The 18,699-nt window shown below is 41.4% G+C and overlaps 1 protein-coding gene across 1 annotated transcript in view; it reads left to right on the top strand.

Moving 5' to 3' along the window:
• Window positions 1-621: 621 nt before the first annotated feature.
• The window catches only part of nxph4 (neurexophilin 4), a gene marked incomplete at its 5' end in the record, with an annotated part of 41,830 nt that continues 23,752 nt past the window's right edge, over window positions 622-18,699 (top strand). Inside the window, one exon of the mRNA XM_079156821.1 lies at window positions 622-675. Within this exon, the coding sequence (XP_079012947.1) occupies window positions 622-675 (54 nt within the window). The remainder of the gene's footprint in view (window positions 676-18,699) is intronic.

Below are 18,699 nucleotides of genomic sequence, written 5' to 3'. Positions count from 1 at the left end.
TCTAAAACACAATTCTTGGAATGCTCTCTCCCATCAAGTGCTGTGACGAGAATCGTCGACTCATTATCCAAACATTGATAGAACAAAATATCATACATGGAGTCGTGGTCAGTGTGTTTTACGAATTAATCGAGAGCTGCTGTGCGCCGTGACGCGCGCGTGGACAGAAGGAGAGCGAGGAAGGGAGAGAGAGAGAGAGAGAGAGAGAGAGAGAGAGAGTGAGTTAGATATCATCTCTCTAAACCAACCAGTCAGTATCCCCAAAAACACAAGAAGCGCTGGCGACCTTCAATGAAATCCTCTCTTTGCTTCCGCCCTCCAAACTGACTTCGCCTCCGCGCAAACTTCCAGCAAACGTGCAGCATGAGCGGAGAAAAACACCATGGATGTGCCACATGAGGCGGACCAGACAAACTGAAGCCCACCGCGCAAAGTTTGCCAACAGAGACCACTGTGACACTGACCGAACAAACACACAACTTTGTGCGTGTTTCTGCTTTCCAGACACTTTTTGATTGTCGCCTGCCGGTTGGGATTGCTTGGATTCCGCGGTGCTTCTTTTATATGTTCAGCCGGGGAGACGTGTAGTTTTTCGGGGTGGTCCGCTATAAGGAAGGTGACATGCAGGTTCTCGGTTGGACCGTAGTTCTCCTGTGCCAGTGGATCCTACGGAAGGTAAGTTTATTATCATCCTGAGAGGAAAAAAACTAAAACTAAAAAAAATACTCTCTCTTTTAAATATCCAACCACAAAGAGGTGGGTGCTGCGTTTGGAGAGAAACACCTGCCTTCTCATTTTAAAGGGTCAGTTTCCTAGAAATCACTCCGCTGGGGGGAAAAGGTGCATGCAATAACGTTTTTAATCGGGTCACTGAAATATTTCTTTTTATCGGAATCAGGAACAGCAGGTTTGATTTGATAGTGCCGTATTTTCAACTGCAAAAAACTGTTGGCTGGAACTTGATTTAAGTTGTTAAACGTTTTTAAATGGTGTTTTGTTAGTTTGAATAGACGGGTGTGGGACTTTTTTCCGGATCTCCAAACGCGCAGTTTTCTGCCGTCTGAGCGTTTCCCCCTTTATTCCCAGTTAAGCAGCCTCTCTTATCTACGTATCTGTTTGCGCTCCCAGCAACTTCCTCTATATATTTCTTCAGAAGTTAAACCCGCCCGTGGCTTCTTTTTTTTTTTATCTCGGCATCGCTATGGCAAAGAGTTTGTAGGCTACGGCTAATTTGGCTCTGATGTTGCTGATGCAGTCTGGTTGAATGCGTGCGCGTTTTTGTGTTTGTGCGCATTAGCCTATATCAGAGCGTTTTTCTGATTGCTTTACACTGACAGCGGTAGTTATTGTATAAAAATATCCACACATAATGGAATACAATACAACAGAATAAAAGAGAAACATTGTCTGACCCAGCAAATACACACCATCTGTCGTCTGTATGTCTCTGGCCGCAGCAAGAAATGAAAGAGAATAAAAACATGACCTTTCACCATGATCCTCCTTTTTTTCTCCCTCACCTCTGACTCCTTCATTTTCTTATACCCTCTCCTGTTCCTTTCCTTTTCCTAATCAGTTTTTTATTTAAGATTTGAAAAGCATCCATGAAAGTGTAAAACAAGTCTGATTAGCAGATAAACATCACTTAGTTGGAGTGTTAGGTCTAAAGAGCTGAGGGGGCGAACGGATGGGGAACTTTCACTGCAGATTTGCTTGGTGGCCCATATAGCCAGCATTCTCTGCAAACACAGATTTTCTTTTAAAAACACCCTGTTGGCTGCTAGCAGATTGGGGCTATGTTGTTTTGTGACAGGTAATAACACCTACGCTTTTTCTGAAGATTGAATGCAAATCATTTCTGCTGCAAAGTGGGACTGCTGAGCCTCCACCGCATGAGAGTGCAACTCTGGTTCAAGTATTAGGATTGACTCGGTATTAGATTATATCAGCCATGCTTTTCAGTAATGTGCCATTTGAAATTGTGTCGGATCGGGGTTTAAAAAAAAAAAAGATGTAGGAGTCGGGTGGGAATAAGAGTCTTGTTTGTTTAGTATGCTGTGTAGATGACGCAGTGATTCGGCTGACATAAGATGACAAGTTCCATCCTTGGGAGCGCTATTAGCTTGAGGGATTAATAAGTGAAGAGGTAAAAGAGGCTGTGAAGAAGTGAAGGCAGGTGTAACATTTGGTAAACAGAGAGGCGAGGAATCTGAGAAGCAGAAGTCAGCGGAGGGGAAGGAATAAAGGGTAATATTAACCATCTCTCTAACTTAATTTCATGGTCTCTTTGAACAAAACCCACCCTTAACCTAGAGGCCAGTTTAAGTATGAGTAAGTGCATCAGTGAGCATTTGCAAGAAGAGGAGACGGGAAAAGAAAGTGAGAGAGGATGAGAATCCTCTCATGATATAGCTTCAAACTCTTATCATTTGTATTTTCTAACTCCGTCAAAAATGTCATTTTTAGAAATGTGTTTTGAAAAAAGTATTTCTTTTAACACACTGGGCGACGAGTGGGTTCTCATATTTTTATCAAAGGAGCAAAAAATCCTGCATATGATGTCCAACGCTGCAATATTCGAAATGTTTTTCCACCTTTTGCTTTGAAACGATATCTACAGTAACAGCACTACAAAAGAAGAAAAGATGTGTGAAAAGCTTCTTTGCTGTTTAATGCTCCCAGTAGGAACAATAGCATTAGCCGGCATCTCAACCTGACAAAATCCTCTTATCTCCCCCCATAAAACAACTAGCTATACACCCCAGGGATATTACAGCAACTGAGTCACTTTAATATCATTATGCTGTATATCCTTCCTTCCTTTGCAATCGTGTCTCATAGTATATTCTGCATAGTTTTGCATTTCTGTCGCGGTGAAATCTGTATGAGAAATCCAGCGCCGTTTGTTTCCACGCCTCATGTTCGTGCCCACATTATGTATTTATATTCACGCCATTGGAAACAACAGATTAAACCAGGTGGTTGTTGGTTCCCCCCCCCACACACACACACGCACACAAACATACACACCCTCTATGTCTTTTTGTCCATCCATCTGTCCGTCTGTGATCATCTAAACTGTCAAACGGCCCAGTTTCAACAAGCAGGAGGCACCACTGGTCTGTAATCTGCGCAAATTATATTCTCTATTCACAAACCGATTAGATATGTAATCTGTTGAAACATGATGATAGAAGCAATCACATTATTGCTATATCTATTGCTTCTGAAATTGTTCCCAGAGATCAAAGCATTCTTTAACCCAAAAAAATGGCACAGATTCATCCAGTGTTTTAATGGATTCTAACATGGTTTGCTTAAGGTTAAGCAACAATCCATTTTTATTTAATTTGTTTTTCTCCCCTTTCAACAGCCCTGTGCCCCATTTTTGACAACCCATTACTTTTAGAAATGATTTATCACTTGCTTGGTGCAGTGAACAGTTCCACCCTAGGCTTGGTATTAGCCTTAAGGAGAGGGGAATTTAATTTAAATGTGTGAAGATGTCATATATTTTAGACTAATGTAAAATAAAACATCATTATGGACCTGTAGGTCCTGCTTTGTACAAGCACCTGTCATCACTGTTCAGGTTGAGGGGCTCATGTAGGACTGTAAACCTAAACATAATTGCACTGTTGTTGATTTGATTAAAACATTTTATTAAAATGTAAAGACAAAGTATGGTATGTATAATAACTGCGTCATAATCCCACTACTTTTCTGCAATTCTTAGAGGATCCAGTAATAATATTGAAGGCAAACAGCAGGCAAAAACAATAAGTACTACGCTGCCAAAATTCAATTACAAACAACGTGTGCACCCTGTGTTTGACTGACAGCTCGACTGCACCTGAGCTTCCAAGAAAGGGAGCATTATGTCAGAAATTATTGATAAGGCGATGGTATTATTTTTAAGGCACAAAGGAAGAGAAACCCAGAACATATTCTGGTTCTCTGACAGCTGCGGCTGCTGACGCTCTCTGCTGAAAAGGCCTGTTGCTGGTGTTTGGTTCTCTTCCTGTTGGAGCCAACAGTTCATGTTGGATATAGGGATGTTAAAGGGGTTCCTCGGTCAGAGATTTGGCTACTATTAAACCATAGTAAATGCATTTCATCGCTATTTTGTTTTAGATAATCTCAGTAACGATTTGAGGAAGAATCCTCACCTGTAGCACCTTAAAGTGAAAGTATCACTGTGAAAATACTCCATTACAAGTTCAACTCTTGCATTTAAACTATTACTTAAGTAAATACACACGTATTATAATCAAATTGTACATAAGGTATCAAAAGGAAAAGGTGTTCATAATGCAGAAGAGTTACCTTTCTGAGTGTTACTCTCTTGGTGGGGAGGGCAGGCAGCAGGGAAGGACCCAAACACAGATGAAACAGATGAGGCAGCGGGATGGATGTGGTGATTTATTGAAAATGGCTTTCAGGCTGAGTTACCAAGAGGCAGGCAGGTAACAGGTAATGAAAACTCCATACAGCAAAAATGATAAAGCGACAAAGGAACAAAGGAAGTGGGCTGGTATAAGTAGTGAGTGACTGATGAGGGAAGTGGGAGCAGGTGAGCATCTGAATGTGGAAGTCTGGCGAAGCGGCAAAGAACTTATATTGAATGGTGCTTAGCCTTTAAAGAAGTGTTTCCCAAACCTTTCATACTGGTCCCCTTGACAAAAAGCCAATGGGATGTGTCCATTGGATTTTGGATTATTGCAGAAAAAAAGCTCTGTGGCAAACAAATATTCATTAAACTTACATGTTTTGTTCAGCAAGATAATCTCCACAAACACTCCACAGGTTTGAAATGTCAATACAATCACCAGATGTAAAAAGCTGACGTCACATGACGTCACTTCACCACCATTAAGCTAAAGGCGAAGAGTTTGGATTGATGACATTAAGTCGTCTCATTTGGCCAATTGTAAGCAACCGCCTTTTTAAAGTCACGTAAAAGCTTCTCAATTCACGAGTTGGATATTTACTGACGTATTTAATACTGTACCATTGACTTTGAGATGAGAGAACCGGAAGTGCAAACATGCTAACTAATTTCTGGGTTTTAGGACTCATTCCTGCAGGACTCTATATCAAAGGATGCCCGTCTCATGTTTGGGAACATAGCACAGGTTTTACAGCATTGGTGTGTTTTTAAGATACTTTAATTAAGAAAGTGCTGGTTACAGCCAGTATATTCATTATAACAGCCGCATACATCTAGCAGGAAACCAGCAGAACAGGATGTCGTAGGGCGGCGCAGTCCAGTGGGTCTGATGCACGTTCAATAAGCAGAGGAAAATGACTCGGGTATTAGTGAACTTTACAACAGGACATAATGATTTGAATGAGACCTACTTTAGGGTTCAGAATGGGAAGTTGATTTACCTAAAACAGAATTTATCTGCTAGTTTACATCCATAGCCACTGACTCCAATCACAGGCGTTTTCAATGCAAAAGGGTCCAAAAATCCTAGCAGCGGTTGTCAAAAAAGCACCAGAGTTTCATCTCTTTGCTTCTATACTCTTTGGAACAGGTTAGGGACGGCAACTGTTTGTCTCACAAACTGTGACAATTACACTTTTATTGGATTATTATTACTGATGCATTCATGTGTAAGTAGCATAAAGCTAACCAATAGGTAAATCTATAAAAATGCGTCATATTTTATAAACTGATCATGTATTTTGTATTTAAAATCTGAATCTGCAATTTTATGGACAAAAAAACACAACATTTCCCTCCAGAATAGTGGAGTTGAAGTACAAAGCAGCATGAAATGGAGGTACAAAAGTAAAGCACCTCAAATGTGTACTTAAACACAGTACTAATGTAAATGTTAGTTGCGTTACACGGCTGATTCTCACTTTTTATAATAATAATAGTACTTCTACATTGTAATGCATAAGTCCTATTTGTTGTGTTGCTGCAAGAAAAACAAGAGGAGAGTAAATCAGGAGGACAGGATCAAGTTTGTGTGTAAGTCTAAAGCACATTTCAAATATATCTCAAAGTCCTTCTAGAAATGTTCAAACATAAATGTGAGAAGAACACAAATGAGAGGATAATAAGGGAGTGGACTTTTTATTGCCACACACTTGAAAAATAAATGTGTTGGACACTTTTATCTCAATCAGTTCAGAGCGTCTTCACATTTCAGCGTCTTCCAAAAAGTTCCTTTCTCGTCCGTGTGGAGAACAGCAGATGTGTCTCAAGTTTAATTGCAGAGGCAGATCACACTTCTTTGGGTAGACAGGAAACAGCTGGGAAGAGGTGCTGTGTTGTTTTCACTGTCATACATGCAACTGGCATCTAACTAATGTAAGGACTAATGTAAGAACTAATGTAAGGGTTGGCTCCTTATTAAACTTCTTAAAGTCAAGACCCACATTAGAACTCAGAATTTTGATTCATTTTAAAACGATTTTTAACGTTACAGATATAACTAAACATCTTTTTGCCAAATTTTGTAATAATGAAAAGTTGCCAATAATATCATCTTTGGTTATTGAATTACATCAGTTTTAATAAATTGTTATATGCACATGGGAGCTTTTCATGTTCACGTGAGATCATTTTGGCTATAAAATGATAGAAACAATGATGGCTGTACACGGCAATAAGGCGACCAGGTTTCTGTGTCACAATTTAGACATGAAGCAAAAAAATATATTAAATGTTTTTTTTATGTCTTCAATTAATTGTGAAACACTTCATTCCTCAATTGATTATATACATATATTTTTAATTTCATATTAAAATTTAGCTGTTTTTTTGTTACGCCACCATCAGGAGAATTATTCCGACAATTTAGGTTATATCATCTTGGATAATACTGACCAATCTGCCAGACAGAGGTGGTTTTCCTTTACAATCATTGGATTCATACTCTCACACAGAAACTGCTTAGAAGCAGATCACACTAGTCGTGGCTGGAGGCATTATGTAATCAAGTTCTCCATCCGTCCGGTCCATCCTCGTGGACTCGATATCTCAGGAAGGCCTGGAGAGAATTTCTTCAAATTTGGAACAAACGTCCACGTGGACTCCAGTTGAACTGTTTAGATTTAGATGGTCAAAGGTCGATGTGACCTCACAACACATGTTTGGGCTATAACTCAAGAATTCATATGCTCTTACGACAATTTCCAACAAATGTCAAGTAAGAAAAACATGACATGAAACTGCAGCTTGACTGGTTGGCGAAGGCATACAACCGCGAGACTGTAATTGTAGTATTGTAATCTTTTGAAAAATTCATATTAAAACAGGACTATGGGGCCCCCCCCATGGATTAATTGGCTATAATTCGCCTATACCAGCTATGCCTAGATCCAACTGGGGATACAGTGCCATAGGGAAAGTCGGGATCACCAAAGTCACGATGAATCAACCACCGGGCGACATGAACATCACAAGTTCATTGCAACGGACTGGCATTGCCATCCTTAGAGCCATACTGTTAGCATGGCTTAAAATACCAGCAAAAATTCAGGGCTTTTTGATCGGTCCAGGTCACCTAATTAATATCTGCATCCTAAGACCAACAAATGTTGATGGAGTGAAGTTAGTTGTGCTCTCAATCTGCAAATCATTGAGCAGAAGGTGTCACAGGAGGCCCTGTGTACAAACACAGTTAAACTCACCACAGTTAAATGATCTGTTGGCTCCCTCCTTTCAGCCTGGTAGTAATATCTCCTGTTATGCACAGTCGAACAGCGGAATGATTTATGTTATTATTCCTGTTGTCTGCCACTTTTCTTTTTACATCACCTGGCTTTTTTTTTACAATGCTTTAGGCTACTTATGTTGTGAGGTATTTGCTCTCCTTTTGTCCTTTGTTTTATCTATATCTGTTTTTCATACTAATTTCTAAATGAATGCTTTTTTTAAATAGGACAAGGTACTCACAGTGCGAAAAGACAGGATTTTGAGAAAAATCAAGTACATTTTTCTGTTTAATTTGACAAACTCGCCTCCAGCTGTCATAAGTGTCTTGCTTTGGTTGACTCGGTTGTGAATGCCAGATGGTGGGCTTTCACATAACTGCAAATAACGTTGGCAATTGGTTGAAGCTTTAATGTTGGAAAGAAAAATATGGAAATCTGAGAAGCAGAAGCTGACAACTTGAATAAAACACCTCCTCCTGTCTCGTCTCGGCTCTTGTGGATTTACAGAAAGCTCAAGTTAATATAAAATGGTAAACAAAATGTGTTTCATATATTAACAATTTATGGCATGATGGCAATGATCAGATACAACAAAACCTATTTCCATCTGGTTCTTGTTCAGTGATTTACTATCTTTACTGGCTGAGTTAAGTCTCTGAATGTGTGGTCTATATAAAAAAATTGCTTTATTCATGTTGCTTGCATATAAAAATTGTCACATATCTGAATATATGAACTGCAATCATGCTGACAACGGGAACGTTTAAATGGCTGCACAGATTGTGTTTGCATAGTTGAGAGTTGTGTTGTTACTCTAAATACCATTCCAGGTGTACAAAGCCTAATCAAAATATCGCAATGTCAACTGTTTGTGGAAAGTTTATGGGAATGCCAGTATTTTTGCTGGGTTTGGTTGCCCGGTCAAACAAGTAGCCAAATAAACTTGCATTAAAGCAACAAACTGTGTTGCGTAATGTCAAGGCTGTCATAAAGTGATGTGGTGTTCAGTTTGTATCTGCCAGAAGGCGTATAAGTCATGCTTCAGCTGATGAATTTCAAACCAATGTGAAGCGCTGGTATATTCGATCAAGGAGGGAGGCTGAACCTTCTGTCTCACTTCTAAAATGATCTGGTTGTTAATGTTTTCTTTAAACCCCTCCCATCACCCCCTCCTCAATATGTCAAAACAATACAACTGTAGATCCTTAACCTTAGTAAAAGTGGTAATGCAGGTGCGCCCCAGATTAAATTATGACCGTGTGACCATTTTTGCATTCCTCCACCTCCACCACCTCATTCCTACACTGTCCGCCGTCAAACATATGCCAAAAAGAAAAAAGCAATAATGCAACTGTTAAAATTCAATTAAAAGTCTTGAATTCAGAATCTTAAATGTATAATATGAAGTCACATTGTCGGTTTCTGTTTGTTATCACAGCATTAAAAATGTACGCCTCTTCTCCGGCTCAATGAGCGAGCCAGAGAGGGAGGGAGAGAGAGCGCAGTGGTGGTGGAGCGAGCTAGAGAGTGAACGAAGAGGACAAACTGTGAATCAGGAGAATGAAACGTTATTCTCGAAATGTTTCACGGCGGTTACGTTTAAAAAAAAATAGACACATCGACACCTATCCATATACCTGCGGTAAGGTGCCGGATTTAAAATGAATGCAGCCCAAGGCACGCTTCATCCATCCCTGTGCCTGTCTGTCGCCAAGGGGCGGGACAAAGCGGAGGTGTTTGACCTGTGAATGAGAATGGGCAGCACACTCCGCTTATTGGGGTCCAAATGCTCTCTGTTGACGCCCAGAAAACACACAGCAAAATAAGGAGAAAACAGATAATAAAGGCAGAAAGCAGGATCTTTGCAGATACAGACCCCCCCCCCCCCCCCCCCCCCCCCCCCCCCCCACACACACACACACACACACACACACACTAATAGTGGGTCATAAGTGAATAGAAGGATTATTTTTGTATCAGTCTATACATTGTTTTTTAGGAAACTGTTGCACATTATACCTTTAATGAACGTACAGAAGTATAATCAGCTGACTGTCACTGTGCGAAATTAGCTTTTTCAATCTGGTCAATATGGGGAAGTTCAAAACAAAGTCAGCTTTTCAATGTAACAGTTTATCAAATAATGAACTAATATACTAAAGGGGAAGGCTGAAACCAAATGTAAATTCGAGGTGAGAAAAAAAATCGTTCCGTTCTGTAATTCATACAAGTCCAGCGGTAACACAGTTTGGGGAAATAGTGTTTCAACAGTCAATGCACAGCGCAAGCTTTAATGCGATAGCATGAAATATCCCTGACCTGTTGCTGGATGCCGGGCTCCACATCAGTCCATGGCAGGCAGCTTCACTGCCAGGATAGTCTGGAGAAGGAGACCTGTGGACAGCTGCTGCCTCAACCCCAAGAGGGTCTCGTGTCTCATGGCCTGACCGACCGCCCAGCCTCCAAACACGGCTCTCTGTGTAACTGCCAGCTTGGGCCGTGGAGGAGGAAGCGGTGATGTTGGAGATTGTTTGTGGGCTGGGATGATAGTGAGCAAACAGGATGTCTGTGAAACTCTCATGTTTCCCGTTGTTCTGTTATGCTCATAGGCAGTCATACTGACACAACTTCTGTGTTTTCTCTGTATCCTCTGTTTGCTCTCTCCCTCTTTCTGCCTCCCCTCTCGCCTTGAGTGAAGGGAAGGAGGATGAGGGCAGAGCAGGCAAAGCACATATAGAGGTCCAGGTCAAGATAACCACACCTGATCTTTTTTGAACTGAGCTCTACCCTCAGCGCAGAACACACACTCACATAGCATTTTAATGCATCCTGGCCTGCCCCAATGGATGGGCTAGCATTATTACAATAGTACTGTGTATGACTCACCAAGCCTTATGGAGCGACTGTGGAAAATTGCTCCCTGAGAGGAGTTGTGGGGGGCAAGAAAGGTGCAAAAATGCATGTGGAGGCGATAACGTCTGAAAAGGAATCAATTCGAAAATATTACTCGTAATCTGTTTGCCGAAAAAATACATGGCACAGACGTACATGCATAGAATGGAGCTTTGATAAAAACTAATTATCCCCAAGCACAGGCATAAACACACGTATACAACCAAGAGGGGAAATTCAGGAATGCAGTGTATGCGAGTCCCCGATTGTTCATGTTGTCATGACCAAGGTGTGATAGACAAAGAGCCTATCTATTACACAGCAATTACCATTGAGGTACTATACGGCCACGAAGGCAGAGGGGAGAAAATGAACACTTAGCTGCAGCCGATAAAGGGACATTACAGCTGGCTGTGTCATGGCCCTGTAACGCTGTCTGCTAGGAGGGCACACATCCATCACCGCACGGTGTCCTCCGGAACAGAGAAGAAGGGCAGGGAGGAGCTCCACAACTTCATCCATCATCTCACCTTTTAAATGTTGACTTGAACTCAGAGTGAGACCAAAATGTTTGAGTACACTTTTAAATATTAACAGTGACTTACTGCAGGCAGTAAGGCTGGGTATTTGTACTTTTTGGGGTTAGTCATTGAATATCTGTTCAGATTTGTAATTCTGTTTCCTGATGTTTGATTAGATAGTTCCTCATTTTTTTTAGACTTAATTTTATTTAGACATATATTGCGTATGACTACTTGATTTTAGCACCCTTGGAGTCATGGCTTCATGGCAATGTTGGTCGGTCCAACACTTTTGTCCAGACCAAAATTTCTCAACAACTAGTGGATAGATTAACCTGACATTTTATAAAGGCATTCGTGATCCCCAGAGGATGACTCCTTATGACTTTTGTGATCCCCTAACTTTTCTTCTAGTGCCATCATCAGGTCTGATGTGTTTCCAGCACTTTGGTTTATGACGTAATACCAGCAAAACTGAAGACATTCCCATCAGCCTCAGTCGTACTTTGTGTGTAGTGCTAACCAGCAAACGTTACTATCAAGCCAAAAAAAGATCTTGAACATGGAAAACATTATCTCTGCTAAATATCATCATGTTAGCATGCTAATGTTAGCTTTTAGCTCAAAGCACCCCTGTAAGTGCATCTTCTCAGTGCCGCTAGCATGACTGGGGACTCTTAAGTCTACGGTGACCAGACGTCCAAGTTTGTTTGTTTGTCCCAGGTTCATGTTGTGTCCCGAAAAATACCTGTAAAACACTAAAATGTCCTGGTTTTCGTCACAATTAAAATTATAATAATATTTACTATGTAATACTTGCTTCAAGCGCTTACATAGATGTTTATCATGTTTTGTCCCACTCATTATTACCAAACCCAGTATAAAAACACGTCTGTATTTGTCTGCATGTTTTTCAATCAATCATCTTATTAAAAAACGCTACAGTTAGCTTTTTACGTGTATTAATATACTAAGAGCTCAAATAATTGTTCCCTATCCTGATGAGACTTTAGTGCTTGCATGTGTTAGTGCATGAACGTGTGGTACACCGGTTTGGGGTTTTAAAATATGGTCACCCTACTTTAGTCTTGCTTAATATTTAATATTTGATAACTTTGGTGCGTTAGGAAAAATATGTTTATATTTCTCAATATATGGCACGGAAAACAAGTATTGTTTTGGTAATGTACTGACACTCAGGTGTCATAGTGGTACGTACTAGAATTGAAAAGTTGAAAGTTCTTGTCAATCAGAACACTTCCTCTTTTTTGAGAGGTTGTGTGTTTTTTGTTTGTTTTCTCTAGTTATGTATTTAACTATTAGTTTGCTGAGTCTCCACTGCGGTTTTGTTGTTGTTCTTGTCTTCTTTTGCATGACTTAATAAATATAGCAGCAGGGGGAGATTCTGGGTGTAAAGGGGTCAGCCCTACTTTGGATTGCTCTACTGGTGTTGCTCCACTTTGAGAGGTCCCCAGTCATCTTCGTGATGTGAGCAGTGTGTTAATCTCTCTTTTCGACCCCCCCCCCCCCCCCCTCTCCCTCCCTCTCTGTTTTTCCTGGCTGCAAGGAGCAGAGTTGAGCTTTGGAGATAAATCACATCAGAATGGACACTTGGCTCCCGATGATGGGCACCGTGTTTGTTTCATACATGCATGATGAGTAGCTCGGCTCTCGGCGGGGGCCATCAGTTATGGCATCCCGCCGCTGCCCGTGGTCAGTGTGTTGCCTAGTCTCCAGCTCCCCCTGGGAGAAAACACGCTGTGCTTCGTACATTTTCTATTTGATAAAGCAGTGTGTATTCTGATGCGTTCATGTGTGTTTACTGGTGCGAGAGACAAGCATGAGAACTGAACACGGGCTCACACAGAGCGCTGAATTGTTGAAGAAAAAAGAAAATGTGTGTGTGCAATGTTGGCGCCTGGCTGTTAACGTGCACAATTTGAAATTACCGCTATATATACTGCAGATGCAGGTGTTTGATTTATTTTTATGTTTTCCTACGTATGCAAGCAATATTTGTAAATGAGTGTAGCACCTATAGTATTAAACAGCCTTGGGTTTTCACAACGTCCAATGATTAATAGTGACACAGCCAGGGGAGAAATATAGAAAAGGATTATGTGCAAATGAAATATTAAGTGTAATCCGAGTGACACCAAATATCATAACTCATGGTGCAGACAGCAGAGAGCGCTCAGGGTCAGCTCAGTGTGAGGACCCCGCCACAGATGAGACTGTGGAGGAGGGATTAGTTTTTTTAGTTTTTTAAAAATCATTTTTTAATATCTCCAGCGTGGCTTGTAATGCATTAATTCAGACATGCATTGAATTTATTGGAGAACTGAGGCGGGGTGAGAGTAAAAAAAATAAGAGACACAGGAAACGCAGCTCGGATTGTGACCTCTCTGGTAAGCCTCGCTATGCACTGAACCTCAGCATCTTAATAAAAAAGAGATCCTGCGGAAATATGCTGCACATACAAGAATCTCAGGGATTTCATGTTTTTCTGAAGAAGACATGAAATAATGGAGTCTTTTTTGCATTGTTGTTTGTCATTTCAGGATTTCAGGAGCTACTGTACATGGGATTACATTACAGTACATTATTGAGATGAAAGAAAGACAGTATGCTTGTGCAAGCTGTGATTTTTCTCTTTTCTTTGAAGGCAGGATTTGTTTTCCTGCGGACTGTTTTCCCATGTCAAAACTTCCTTTATAGATATTGTTTCCTGGATGCGAGCTTAATGGAGAACGGTCAGGAGATTGCAGGGGAGAAGCGAGCACTCTGCAGAACCATTTGGTCACAGATTGCTGGCTCCTCTCTCAGTCTATAGTACTTCTCAGTCTTTCTCTCTCACTGTCTTTCATCTTACACCTTTCTCACCTGCCACCTGCCTGTCACAACCGTCACAATCGGGCCTCTATCCTTCACTCCATCGCCCCATTTCTCCTCTTGCATGTTTTTTCCACATCCGCCTCACTCCCGCTCCCCCCCCTGCCTTGATACTGGTCATGCCCGGCCTGCAACTACTTTTGTGTCTGATTAAAATGTAGCCCTGGAAGATATAAAATATGTGAGGAGAATTTCATAGTTTCAGCTTCCAGCTCCTAGTGCTCTGATAGCTTGTGCTGCTGGAGAGATTTGCGTGTTTTCCTTTTTTTCCCTCTCCTGGTGGTTTCTGGCTCCAGCCACCATGTTTCTCTCTGGGTGTTTCTGGATCAAGACATGGCAGTTCTCGCTGCTGAATTATATTAAATCTCTTCTTGGTTTTTAGTTAATTAGCCCGAGCATCGAAGAAGAAGCAGGGGGGATGGGGAGATTGATGGCAAGAGGGAAGGAGTGGTGTATGCGGAGGCGGCGAGGGTAGACTTTCCCTCCTTTAACTCGGTCCAAGTTGGCCCAAAGGAGGACGCTGGGGAAGGAGTCTAGGTCAGGACTAAGGAAGGAGAAGAGTGCGGAGCAAACTGAACTTGAAGCTGTGCGGGCAAAAGGGGAACATCAGAAAATTGTCAAACAACTTCACTGCCCTCACATTGGCAAATTTGTTGAGGTTACTCCTCATGCAAAGAGCTTAACTGTCAGCGTGTGTTAGAGAACCTTGACATGCATGTTTTTGATCTTATTACAGATTGTGAACAAGAGAATTACATATTGGAGGGCTGCAGCTGTCAGTGAGGAAGTTAATATGAGAGCCTTGTAGAAACAATCCACAAATTTAGTTCACTCACTGCAGTCTGACAAGGCTCACTATGTGTTTGTTTGGGTTAGAGGCAATATCAGCTGGTGTAGACCAAAATCTCTTTGTTGATGATTGGATCGACCCAGGGCAGGACTGGCCATCTGGCAGACCGGGCACTTTCCCGGTGGGCCGACGTGCCTTTTAGGCCGACACAACTGTCTTTTTTCCCTTTTCTTTGTCTGACCGGCCCATAAAACAGGTAGATCGCCCCATTGTTTTAATTCTTTTTTCTAAATTGACAACGAAGAGGTGATGATGATAGAGAAACGTGCCTATCTGTATATATCCGCTCACACATGCTCTAAATGAATATGTGTGTGTGTGTGCGTACGCTCAGCTGAGAGGTTGTGTCCTGCCGAGTAGAGAGGGAAAAGTCCTCTTCAGTTTTGCTGACAAATATTAGCAAAATATTTGATGACAAAACACATTACGAACTGCATTGATTGCACAGACAGGGGACATCCTCATTAGACGGGCTACTTCGGAAAACACCGGTGGCAGCGACTTGACGACTGTGCAGTAAGCATTCAAAAGTCCACTGAAAGCGCTGCATTTTCATAGCTTAAAGCTCGGGTTCATATGGTGTTCAAAAACCTTTTTATGCCTCCGCGCCCGCAGTAACAGTGGCTGGAGGCATTATTCTTTCAGGATGTGCGTCTGTACATTCGTTTTGTCCATTCTAGTGGGTTAGGATCATATCACAGAAACACCTGGAGGGAATTTCTTAAAGTTTGGCACAAACGTCCACTTGGACTCAAGAATGAACTGATTCGATTTTAGTGGTCAAAGGTCACTGTGACCTCACGAAACATATCTTTGCCCATAACACAATATTACATATGCTAATTATGAGTCTCATAGGACGAAATGATGAAGTGATGACATTTTGGATAGACACTGCAACTTGACTGGTTGGCGGAGGCAAACAACCGCAAGACAGTAATTCTAGTTTGCTATATTTATTGAAATTCTCTTGATTTCCCAACAGCAATCAATAAATCTATTTCCCTGAAAAAAAACAAAATCTGCGGCTGCTGCAGGAATGTAATAATCTTGTTAAATAATTGAATTTGGGCTACCTGCCTGCCTACCTGCGTGAACTCCGCCTGTGCACTCACTGCACGTTGCTTCCACAATCTCCTGTGAGTACTAACAATAGCCATATTTGTTGTTTATGTTCGTTATGATCATTTTGGGAGAGTGGCTTTGGAGGGAGGCCTGAAGGGACGAGCTGTCAGTGTTGCTGACTTGGCAGGGTTTCGCGAGATTTAGCGACTTTTGGAGCTAGTGCTGCTAGCTACTTTCATTGGAAAGGAGTTGCCAACACTGGGCTGGGTTTCTTTTCTTGGATGATTTTTTTTTTTTAATCTAGCAAAGATGGGTGGGGTGTGATTGATTGTGTTGAGCCGGTTTGAGCCGGTTTGAGCCAAAATGCCAGGGCAGATTATTTGTCCCAAGCATCCATTTTATAAAATGAACTGATCATTTAAAACCTGGAGGGAGGAACATGTCACTCACTTGGCTCTTCTTGGTGTTTGAACTGTCAGAACTTCATTGAAGATATCTTGAATTTGTGTTTGTCATATTTAACTTGGAGAACGTATGGAACTCACTTTTCAGAAAATTGAATTTGTAGCTACACTGTATACATTTAGATTCTCTATACAACTCACTGATGTATTCTTATGAGTCAAAATGAATGAATATCTTTTATGTAACTGTGTAAGGGTGGGGTAGAAACTTAAGTTCATATTCTGCTTCCATGACCTTCTGGTGAGATTGCTTTTTCAATAACTGTTTCCAAGGAAAAGAATAAACCTTCTTTAAGTCAACATTAACAATGAGTTCTTAAAGTGCTCACAAATATGGAAATTGAACTGAATTTCGCCCATGACAACTGGGCGAACAAGTTCCCAGTTGTTCCTTAACCTTCACTAAGAGGTTGAAATAAGAGGTTATGGTGAGGGAAAACAATCATGGGGGTCACTTTGTAAAGCACCAACAGACGATGTAAGATTTATCCTTTTTGGTTTTGTTTTATCTGAAAATGTTCTCACATTTTACCTAAAAAAAGGCACCAAAACTGTGTGAAAGTTTTACAATATTAATCCATACTGTCAAAAATTGAGTTTGTGAGATTTAGGCTAGAATATCATTACCTGGATTGTAAAGATTTTGTTTTGTCACAGTGTCACCATTTCAATGTATATTTAAATAACTGTCATCTCCGTTTTTTAAAACCTTTATTTATTACCAGAACCAGCTCACAACAACTCAGCTCTTTTACATCAAGCCCAGTGGATGAAAGTTCAGGTTGTGACGCAAATTCAGACTCTGCCCTTAATAAAGAAAGCTGGAACTTTAGTCCTCGTCACTCATTCTGAGTCACAGCTGGATCACACCCGCTCATATGAAAAATAGAGATAGCTTTCTCTCTGTGTGTCCTGGTCAGAAAACCTCCAGATGAAGCCCCAGTTCACTTCACCGGATGTCACCCTCCCGTCGGCAGACACTTGGACCAGACCCCAACCTGCATGTAGCGACATGACCAGTCAGTGACACCGACATAATGTGGCACCTAGAGAAACAGGCAGACAGAGAATGAGGGCTGGGAAGTGACCGGCAGACGGAGAAACGGACACATATGCTGCACCAGCGAGAGGCTGGACGCCTCTCTGCAGACAGCTGTGCTTCTGCATGTTCAGCTGAGGAGAGTGTGAACAATGTAATGCAGCATAAACAAGCAGGGCACCAGCAGAATCCGTGTAACCTCCTGAAGGACCCAGCGGGCAACGCTGATCAAACTATTCTTCTCCTTCTTATGACTTTGGGCAGAGAAGTTGGCACCAGAATAACCTTAAACTGTCAGCGCATGTCTGCTGTAGTGAGATTTGTTGCATGAGTGACTGCGTGAAGTTCAACCAACTACAGTTTAGGGATGAAAAGGCAGTGAACGCTTGAATGAATCAAGTTAATTTGCGAGCTCTGTGATGCATTCGACTCATCCTGTACACACTACAGGACTTTAGAAGTCTTTATTTCTTACATTCTCTTTTTTGTATCAAACTTTTGAGTTGTAAACCGATTTTCTATGTTTACTGGATTTAAAGTCTGAAATTAAATAGTTTTCTGCTTTCTGCTACAGGGTACAGATCCGCTCTGTAAATTACGTGTCCTGTGTGCTATTTTGAGGAAAAAAATGCCCGAAAGGGAATGATTTATATTTCATATTTTTGGTCTCATGACAGTGTGCCCAGTCTGTTCAGACTGTTGCTACTTTGTCTACACTGACAGACATGATTTGCATTTGTTTGTTTGTTTACATTGTCTCTCCATTCCCCTGCTGGCTCAGCTGTCAATCAAACATGGACACTGGCCCACCCACTCAGAGGCCGGATGACTAGCATTTCTGATGTACTCCTTCTCTACTGATGTTCTTTAAATAGCTATTTTTTTCATTAATTTTACTGTTCTTTATTCTTTTCTTAGATCTCCATTAGCTTTCATAACTTGGTTGTTTGTCCTCCTGGGGTCCTAATCTTTTTTTTCCTAATAAAACTTGAAAATCACGTTGATATTGGAGGATAAAGGAATGATTTTTATGATTTTAATGTGGCCTTGGAGGGATACTTTTACCAATTTTCTTTGTGTCAGCGCAGTGTGTGCAGATGAATGGTGTTTGGTTCCCTCCATGTAACATCTCTCGCTCTTTTGCCGGTGGACTTTTGCTGGCGGATGGGCAGGGAGCTCCGTGTGTTGGTGGCTCTGGGGGATGTTGGCCGCTGTTCCAACGCCGTTCGTCTGCACACACTGTGGTGACACAGAGGTGGATGAAAATCGGTAACGTTTCCCTTTAAAGTCCACCACTTTAGG

The sequence above is a fragment of the Pholis gunnellus genome (genome assembly GCF_910591455.1).
Source record: "Pholis gunnellus genome assembly, chromosome: 3".
NCBI lineage: Eukaryota > Metazoa > Chordata > Actinopteri > Perciformes > Pholidae > Pholis > Pholis gunnellus.
The sequence above is the reverse complement of the archived record's forward strand: the minus strand, read 5'-3'. Positions and strand labels throughout refer to the sequence as shown.